General features: G+C 44.0%; 1 protein-coding gene across 1 annotated transcript in view; it reads left to right on the top strand.

The window, feature by feature from the left end:
* The window catches only part of LOC106520309 (zinc finger protein DPF3), a 20,004-nt gene that overhangs the window by 3,835 nt on the left and 5,825 nt on the right, over nucleotides 1-10,344 (top strand). Inside the window, exons 2-3 of the mRNA XM_014012311.1 lie at nucleotides 6,040-6,200; nucleotides 7,243-7,350. Of these exons, the coding sequence (XP_013867765.1) occupies nucleotides 6,040-6,200; nucleotides 7,243-7,350 (269 nt within the window). The remainder of the gene's footprint in view (nucleotides 1-6,039; nucleotides 6,201-7,242; nucleotides 7,351-10,344) is intronic.

Genomic DNA, 10,344 nt, shown 5'->3' with positions numbered 1-10,344 from the left:
ATTATTATTATTATTATTTGTTTTGTTAGGTTAGAAATATCTATATATATGAGCAGGGTAACGTGTTGGTCTTGCAGACTTGAATGCATTCACTTGCCCACTGAGAAGACACATTAATYAAAACATTTTCAGATTCCATCTGAAACGATGCAGAACAGTCAGTAAAACAACTCCCCCACCTGTGCACTGACTGGATGTTGCTTAAGGAAACACGGGTGGTTTAAAAAAAGGAAAGATGTTTTCCATCTGTTTCATGCGCCTATGTTTTACCCACCAGGGAATGGCCCAGAAAAATCACAGCTTCCATGTAACAGCTTTTCACCAATCGTCTGTGTTTTATCAGGATAGCTGGATTTTTATTGGAAAGTGTATTTCATTGTTACTCTGCCGGACTATTTCTCCCTTTTATGTCCCAACAAGCTTCTTCCTGCATCTGCTGTCAAGCTGCTGTTTCATCTCAAAGACGTTTTAGCGAGTGATGTGGAATGTCTCCTTGCTATAAGCTGTGGTTAATGAAGTGTTTCAATCTGCTATAATTAGCCTCTGTCTTGGGTTTCTGACTCCATTTCGCACGTTTGTCAGATTATAATTAGTCACACTTGACACTAATTGGATGTCAGTCTTGTGGACTAGTTTGACCTTTTTTGTATTAAGAAGGTTTACGTTAGGGAAATGAAATGCTGGTTTGACTTTAAAAGAATAAATTGTTGCAGTGTAGTCGATGAAGCTGCAGTGTGCAAGTCCAGCGTCTCTGTGAGGTCTGCCTCCTGTCTGTGAGCGGGAACGACAGTAATCTCCCAAATCTGCTGATTAAAATGGAGGCCGGGATATTTAATTAGTAAAACCGCTCATTAAAATTTGAGCCACAGCTGGAGTTTTCCACCAACCGGATTCATCTTTCATCCGCGGCTCTGCTGACACCACATCAGCCTGACGCTTCCCTGTTTGTCATCGATGTTGAGTAGAGTTTCAGTGAGTCAGGCCTGCTGTTTGTTTGCACTGAAGTGTGGAGGTGTACTGTCTGGTTTTGCTCCTGCCCTCTGCCACACTGTTGTTCTGATTGGTGTAATCAGAGGTTGTTGTCAGGATGCAGTCACTCAGTTCAGGCCCTCCCCCTCGCTTGTTATGTGGTAGCTCTGACTTCCTGCGAAGCAGCGTTGCACCTGCAAMTTTAGGAAACCCTCCAAAAGAGAGAAAAAAAAAAACTCATGCATACTTTTTACTTAAGGGCTTTTCAGAATATACACTGAAGTTTTGTCACAAGCCTCCCTGTGAGCCGCTCTCCATGTTGCCAGATATGCAAAATGTGTGTTGACACATGCTCACGTTACAGATGCAACCATGTGGCACGATGAACCGTTGGCAGAAACAAGCTGATAGCGCAGGGCTTCACCAGCCACAAGATTTGCTTCTTTCTCTACCTCCTTCTGTGCACACTCATCTTTTCTACTCGGCTGGAAGACAGAACAGCACAAGGCTCCAAGTCCCTGCCAGGCTCTCAGGTTTTCTTGAAGTCACTCCTTAGCTGCTGGGGGGGGAACAAAGCTAGTTCGTGTTTAGTGAAACTTCTTAYTTTCTTAGCTGCTCTATTGGAGTTTCTTTCACACAAACACAAAAAGCAACAACTAGGAGAAAAGATTAGAAAATGCAAATTTAAAAGTAAAGCGGGACAAATTGGTCAAACCAGCAGATATAAATAAAATAATGGGTCCAAATTCTCAAAGRTGTTTCAAGTCAAGTTTAAGAAATTAAAATTTCTCCCATATATTTTCCAGGGATTTAGATATTTTATACGCATTATGTAAATAACATTTTACAGCAAGTATCTGTTTTAGTAGCAGTTATTTTAGACTTTATTTTTTCCAACAGCCAGAAGTCTGGTCAGGAGGAATCTGTACTCATAATATGATAATGACTATAACTGATTAATTATTTCAGTTATTATTATTTACAGGAAACTCTAATGTTTTGTTGGAGTGTGTTCACTCATCCTCTGACCATCAGTGGTATTACGTTTTAAGGAATTTCCTTATTTTCTTTTCCTGTCCTGTCTGCTGTTGGCAGCTCCATCTTTTAATTTCAGTCAGGATGTTGTTTACATCAGACACATTGAGGGTAATGTTGCTGTTCCTTTCTAGGATTTTGTGCGTCTGTCCTGCTTGATTCAGCTTCTTTCAACATTCCTCCATTTTTAAACTCTCAGCTCCTGCATATTTAAGCAAAMATAGCCATCAGCTGCTGTAGTTTTGATTTATAGATGTCTACTGAGAGTGGGGGTGTGGATCTCTTTCACCTCCTGTGACATGACATCTGACATGTAGGTCTTGTCACTCGTTACAGGTGTCAGAAAGATCTCTCACCTTAACCGGCGCACCTGCAGCTTGGAGTGACGGCTCTCTGATTGAGGATGTATCACGGCTCGGACAGCTTTCTCCCTCCAGTTTTTCAGTCTCTCATTTGTATTTTCAGTCATCATCCTGACCGTTACCCCGTCTCTCATCCGCTCGGCACAWTCGCCACTTCGGGGAGCGTTTTGCAGCTGATCTGTTTCCGTAAACGTACACATCACACTTTGTCTCATTACAGCTGTGTGATGATAATCAAGCGCGCGGGTTAGTTTGACAGGTGTTTACTGCCGGGGACAACTCACTCACTCAAATGCAGTTCACACATTTTAGGACACATCTTAACACTTTTCACGTTAATGAGTCAAATATTTATCTGAAGTCAAAGAYCAGGCTACTAATGAAAAGAACCAGAAGCTCTAAACTTTCTGACAAATCTGATTAAGGCGCATTCCTTTTTGTGATTTCTTATGTGAATCTTTTTGCCTGGTAAAGCCAAATTAATGGCGATGTGTGTGTGAGGGGAGAATTTGATTTGATTTTGTGTGCAAGGCAGGGAGAAATGATAAGATTATTAACTATTCTGTCAGGGTACAATTAGATCACGGAGAATACAGTCCATGCCTGGTTGTTATGACCAGCTTGTTAGCTTACAACCCCTGCTGTCTTGCTTTTTACTTTCAGATTTCCCTCTYGTCTCCTGCCCTCACACCTTTCCCCGGCTCCCTGCTCTCAACACTGTACCTGTGAATGTTTGCTCTCCCCGCTAACATTGACATGAAACCTTCCACACGCTGCTCGCAGAGCTGTGTTCTCTGTGCAAAACGGCTCTTCTAACGTGACTCCTCAACTGCTGAACATGGTCGCGTTGAGTTTTAAGACACGATGAAAGACAATGAAAAGTCAGCACCTTCTTTGCTTTTAGCTTAAGATGCACGGCTCGTCTGTGGGCCTGTAGCTCGTTAGTTCCTCTTCAAGATGGCCGTCTTGCTAATGTTGTAATTGAGAACACATGGAGGAACRTCATTATTTGGCTGTACCAGAAGAACCCGTGGCTATTATGTGCCCTGTGATAATACTTCAGACTGTGAAAAACCTGTTAAAAGCACCTTGTCTAGATTTACTCCCCATCTTCTCCGTAGTCAAATAAGAACCTGCCCTTGTGCTAGGAACTCTGCTGCGATTAATTAAGTAGGCTAATTACCATACCAGGCGTGTGGCAGAGATTGAGGGCTTGAATGTGAAATATCCACCCCCATTTCGCTCTGAATATTAACACCGAAACCCTGAGGGACTGCCAAAATCTCAGTGGCACTAAGAAAAGTGGAAGTAAAGTGCKAGTCTTTGAGTTGCTTGACGGTCAGAGGAGTGACTTCATGTCAGACCCTGGATTTTGTGTTGTTTTTTTTTAATGTGATCTAACACAGCAGCAGAGTAACTCACAGTCTATCAGGAATCAAATCAAACAAAGAGCATGCAGAGGCAATAATGTGTTAAACCTCCGTAGACGGGCAGAGTTGAGGAACAGCTGTAAATGGGCTGCTTTGAACCCCCGTTCACAAATTCTCCACAGCAGCGATCAGAAAAGTGTAGAGAGTGTTTGCTGTCACACTGAAGCTAAGATTGAAGGGTTTTATTTGACGTTTGAACAGACTAACAGCATTGTGCAGGTTGACAAGTGTTACAGGATGAGTATTTATTATAGGCAGAGTAAAGTCTGCAGAACACTTTTGGAGACTTGCACTAWAAACAACAAAAATATATCTTTTATTTTATTTTATTGTTGTTATTCATTAATGTCCAAGTGTTTTCTCCTTCTCCTAAGAATCTACAACAGCAGACTATAAACTAACATTTCTGCAGGTCTTCTGCCAACACAAGCACGTTCAGTGTTGGTGTAACAGTTTTAATGATTATGYACTGCATCCGACTCTCAGCTCTAACACTACATGTGGAAAATGTTAATGAACATTTTATTAACCAGAACTTTCTTGTAGTCGTGAGTTACAGTTTTTACCACTTTGTGCATTTTGCTGCATCTTCTTAACAAACTTAACTACTCTTCCTGATAATTGTATTCATTGAAATCATTTTCACAAAACACTGGTTAAAATGTAATACTGTAAAGTGTTGTAGTTTTATGAATGAAATTGATTCTTGGGAAAGATAATGTGTAAAGCCATGGTTTACAAATGTCATACAGTTTGACAACTTTGTAGGATTAGTGGCGTCAAGATTTTGAACACTTTTTATCTTTGACAAATGATCCTCCAGCTTAGAATTAAGCGATAAATATGTTTTAACTCAGATATTTCTGTCTAAAGTCCTCTTGTTGGTAACTGGGCAGTACAAACTCCGATCTAATGACTGAGCAGCTAATGGAAATCCAGCTGTACCATGTCTGAATTTGTGTTTGTCATCATCTTGATGTTTTTTACTTATTCATATTCTTTACTCTGAGGGATGGGAAATGATGTGAGCAAAAAYATTTGTGGTGTTCCTGAGGCGCTTAATTTTCATTTTTGAAATCTTTCAAGTTAAATGAGTCACATCCTCCTTCTCTGAAAACATTGTTGGGTTAAAAAAATGCTCGTATTCACTGTAGAACAGGGGTCTCCAACCAGTAGCTCTTGAGCTCATTTAAAGTAGCTCTTCAGTGCTTTTCAAAAATTAGGAGAAGCAACATTTAATTTGTCACTGGCCAAACAAACTTTCATTTAATTCCAATGAACCTGTAGATRWCTCTTCTCCTTRGTTGTCACTCAAACAGTTTAGGGCTCAGTATGGTCAATCGGCAATCAATGTGCAGTTACATGGTTGTTCGGCGTTCATTTTCACACACACTATRCTGAGCTCCTGGGAAACCCTCCCGCTGCGGTATTCATCACTGCACAGGGTTTCTTCCTGCTGGAGTCTACAATGCAGAGAAAAAAATTGGATGTTATTTGTGCACAATTCTGTCCCGGTTAAACCCTGTTAGTAATGTGAAATACACTGTAATATGAATGGATAAACACAAAAAGCCCGTTCATGTAAATTCAGTGTTCTTTGTGGTGGTTTCATGTGAATTGAAGACAATGTTTTTGGTGCAAAACAAGCTTATTCCAATGGTTTAAAGTTTAAAATTAAATGTAGCAAAAAGTAGCTCTTGGACAATTTTGATTTGTGAAAGTAGCTCTTAAGGAAAAAAAATGTTGGAGACCCCTGCTGTAGAAGGAACCACCTGGATTTTCTTCTTAAATTAGACATAAAATAATRAAATTAAAAGCTGATTCAAACRTTTCTCTGTGCACCAACAGAGGCAACTATAACCATTTGCAGCTCACAAACCAGCACCTCAATAACTAAAGAAAATATGACTATGCTAAAGCTGTTTGTACCAAAGCTGTTTGTACCAATCTCAGATTTCTCAATAAAAAGAAAAGATTTTTTAAATTACCATTCATTTTACCTGACTGAACATACAAGAGGTTGTTCCATCAGTGTCTCAGTTTAGGTGTTTTAGCAGCTTATTCTCCTCGTTGTAGAACTCTGCTGAACACAAACCTGCTGCACAGTTTTATTAGCAGCAGGCCTGAAAGTCGTGTTCGCAGATTAAAGTTACCGTCGACCTGTAAAGTAATTGTTTGTACTCCGTAACTCAACATTTCAGTACCTTGTCAGTGATATTTGCTGCAAATGTTCCCTCCTGAAGGTTGGGAGACCAGTTCTATAAGGAGGCCATCGAGCAGTGCCGCAGCTACAATGCCCGCCTGTGTGCTGAACGCAGCGTCCGCCTGCCGTTCCTGGACTCTCAGACTGGCGTTGCCCAGAACAATTGCTACATCTGGATGGAACGCCACCAACGCAGCCCCGGTAGGGAAAACACAAAGGCTCACACAGATAWACAGACCAGCACAGAATGCACAGAAGAAAAACAATCTACCTCTTTCTCCAGAGGCATTCAAGGCATTCTAGTCTGAGCATACCGTATTTACATTTAGGGAATATAGTCAYTAAAATCCAAGCTTTTTATGTTGTGCTGAATTTAAGTTGCAGCAAATTTAGTAGACCTGCACTTTAAATGTTTGTCAGGAAGCTGTTATTTATACTCTAATTTAGGATCTATTTTACTCAGATCTGGAGAATTATACTTAATACAGATTTCAGACAGGTTACTCTAATCTTAAAGGGGCAATATTATGTGTTTCTCAGGCATACATTTAAATACTATACCATAATAAAGTATCTATGTCACCTTTAGTTGTTATTAAAATGCTGTTTTTATGTTTAAATAGAAAATAAACTTATCTTCTCATCACTTCCTCTTCTAAACGCCTTGAAATTGGCCTCTGTCTCTTTTAAGAACCAGCTTCGCTTTTGTCTCTCCCATTTCGGTGCGGGGTGGGGGGCCGCCATGATGCAGTTCACTTGGCATCTGAAAATACATTTCCATGAGGAAGTTCGGCTTAAAGAAGACATGTCCCAGGGGCGTTTCTGGTCCCAAAAGATGTTTCTGATCTCCGCCTATCGTTTTGCTCCTCAGCATGGCTTCCTAAAAACGCTGCAGGATTTCTCAGACATGCATGAATGAGTCGAAGCAAGGCTTTGGGCACGTTTTTTATGAGAGCAGAACATTATAACATGATATAAAATTCAAAAAAGTTGATTTTACATGATATTGCCCCTTTAAGAGGCCAAGGGTTCAAAATTGTGGAGCTGTCATATCTCTTTATTTCAAAAGTTAAATAATGTAATTATTAGATTTTGTTCCACTGTATTGATTGAACCATTCATCAGTTGTGTGTCTAAAGTGTATAGTTTTAGCAATACTTGACATTTAATTTCATGGTATTTTCTTTGTCATGACTCAGGCTGAAACTGTCTTGTTTATTTCCTCCTCACCGTGATTCTACAGGTGTTGCCGCCGGGCAGATGTACACTTACCCCGCCCGCTGCTGGAGAAAGAAAAGACGGCTGCACAACACCACCGATCCACGCCTGGGCATCTACGGCCTTCAGCTCGGTAAGACCTCGCAGCCTGTTCTCCACTGACCGCCCGCCCGTTTTCCCTCTGCTCCTTTTTTTAAAATTTGATTTATTTTCCTCCTTCTGTCTTGCTGCTTCTCCACCGGGTTCTTGACTTCCTTTTTACTTCACGCAATTACCGGTAGTGATCCTGAAATGATCTCGCCAAAAGCAAATTGCTCCTTYCCCGCACACCGAGCGGAGCAGGCTGCCAGATATTTTTCAGAAGATGAAACGCGGTTGTGTCCTCCCCGGCTGGTAAACATGTTTCGTGAGAGGTAGAACATGTAATTAGATTTAGCACTGCTGGGAGCAGTGAGGCGGAGGTCGGCCACAACAGGCAGTATTTAATAAATGTTATGGAATGGAGTTTGGCCTTCTCTGGCTGCCTCTCGAAACGGCTCACTCAACACATTTACTCTGTCCTTTATATTGTCACTTACTTACTGACTCCSTTGTTGATAGATTTTTCTCTGCGATGATGCTTTCATCTTTGCATCAGTCTGTGATCTGTGTTTTCACACTCAAGGCRCTGAGCTTTCACTCACTGGAGGGTATTTTATACAGAAACAGAATGCATCCTCAGTTTCTTTGAAAGTTGCACTTTTAAAACATTTTATTTTATTTATTTTTTTATAACTTCTGAGTGTTTTTGGAAGGATAGGAAAGGAGAACTGGGAAGAGAACAGCAAGATTTAGCAATAGCACATGAGCCAAGCCTTTGTTTCCCCAACACATCCCACTGTAGCCTATTGTTTTCCACTGCACTCACACTGGCTTCGACTCCCCCCTCCCTCCAACACCRCTCTGCTGTCCCTTCCTCCCGGCAACAGCGCTGGCCTGTATGTGCTGCCTGCGAGTGCCCAGCAGAGGTGAAACCTACTTTGATCTAACCTGGCGTCTCTGGTGCGGAGCACGTAGTGCAGCTGACCGGAGGTGGTCGGCACACGGCAGCAGCCAGAGTCTGTGTGTCCGTCTGACTGACGGTGTGCTGTAGAGACTGGGGCTGCATGCAGAATCAGCTCCCTGCTGCAGGCTGCTGCCGCCTCTATTTTTAGACCCCCAGCTCCCTCGRGGTTTGGATAGAGGGAGGAATAGGGTGTGTGTGTGTGTGGATGTGGTGGTGGTGGGGGGCTCTCGTCGCCAAGAGTTGAAAGTCAACATGTGCAGACACAATGGTGAGGGACTGTCGCCACGTGGTCAGAGGAGCAGGTTGATTCTGCTTTCCTMACGCCCACCTTTTGTGTCTGAACCTTTGCAGTCTTTTGTTGTTTCTGCTCCTCATTGCTAAAAGTCTCTCTCATGAATGTGGTTGAAAGGCTGAGATCCACTGTGAAAAATGCCGGAGCAGAGTACAGGGTACTCTCCTGCGAGCTCCGCGAAGCAACAGGATGACCACGAAGMTCTTTTTGGGGAAGAGATTTTGTGAATAGGATGTGCAGATCCCACTGATGGTTACAGCTTTTGTTTGCTCTGCTTTGCTCAACCAGCTCACCTCCTCCACTGTTTGTTCAGTTCCTTTTCAGTCATTTCACTCAGTACAACACACAGTTGTACATGGGACATGCGCGCCCTCACGCGCCTGGCTGAAACCACCTCTAATCACGTCTTTAGACCGATGACGTGGTGACGTTGAACGTTGGGTGACAGGCTCCGCCTTCACCCTATAAGTTCGGAGTCACTAGTGTCATTACTCAGTTCTATCGCCCTTCACCTCGCGACAGTCACCTCTAAACCTGAGCTCACATAGCTGCTGCTAGTTAGCTCAGCTTCTAAGGTTCTTAGGCTAGCTTTACTGGTGCTAACTGCGTTACCTGCTAGTTCATGTGTCTGCCGCTCGACGCTACTTAAGTGACCTTTATTTTCTGCTGAAAATCTGTTTTRTAGTTCACGATGAGCACAAAATCACCTTCGAAAAAGCCGAAGTCTTCTGTTCGCCCCTGTCCTCAGGGGTGCGGCTTTAAGCTTCATGAGAAGGACCAGCATGAGGCCTGCCTGGCCTGCCTAGGAATCATTCACGCTCGACGGGCACTTGTGGAGCCCGAGTCCTGCCGGGCCTGTGCTGGACTTTCACATCCGACACTGGAGAGGAGAGTGAAATTCCTGGAGAAAATGCTGGGGGAACTGCTGTTTTCTGACAAGACCCACTGCTCTCCGAATCCAGCCAGACGGCTCAGTCCGGCGAAAACGAGGATTCAGCGGTCGAAGCCCCCGCTGCTAGCTGGGCGGACCAGATGGAGCACGAGGCGGCCTCACCCGACATCGAGGGGGGTGAGACCCAGTTTCTACTGGATCTAAACCAAGAGGAGGACGATGTTCTGCAGATGGAGCAGGAGGTTTTCAGTCTGTCCGAAGACGACGAGGAGCCKTGCCCAGCTCACTCCACCCCCGATGCTGAGAGGGTGGACCAGGATTCATCCTTCTTGTCCCTGTGCCGCTGAGCTGCTGCTAAACTGGAGGTACAGTGGCCCGACCYCCGTCCTGCTCAAAAGCCGTCGAGGTTCGCAGGGTTTTWTCTCCCGTCTGAACCGGCTGATGTGAAGCACCGTCTGCCTATGTTTCCGGACTTTGTGTTGGAGCTGACGTCTTCTTGGAGCAAACCGCTGTCCGTCCACGCCTTCGTGCCCGGACAGGGTCAGTACTTGGATGTGGAAAAGGCAGACCTGGTGGGCATCCCTCCGATGGAGCCGTCTTTAGATGCTTATTTGGCTCYGTCTCACATCCAGGGTGTGAGCGGGCCCACCCTGCTCCCTTCCAAGCCCTGCAGATTCTCTTCGGCACAGCTGGAGAAAATCTACAAAGCCCAAGGCAACACCCCCTGTCCGCTGAGCTCCATCACCATGTTTCAGACCCACCAGGCCGTGGCCTTGGCTGAACTGGCAGCTCAGATGCCGCAGGAAAACCCCCTTTTACCCCTGCTGAACGAGATCAGACTGGCGTCAGACCACATCCTGCGTGTGTCCCGCTGTGCAGCGCTGGCTCTGGGGAAGGG

Source organism: Austrofundulus limnaeus, unplaced genomic scaffold (assembly GCF_001266775.1).
Source record: "Austrofundulus limnaeus strain Quisiro unplaced genomic scaffold, Austrofundulus_limnaeus-1.0 Scaffold2, whole genome shotgun sequence".
NCBI classification, from domain to species: Eukaryota; Metazoa; Chordata; class Actinopteri; order Cyprinodontiformes; family Rivulidae; genus Austrofundulus; species Austrofundulus limnaeus.
This window is presented reverse-complemented; position numbering and strand designations above follow the sequence as displayed.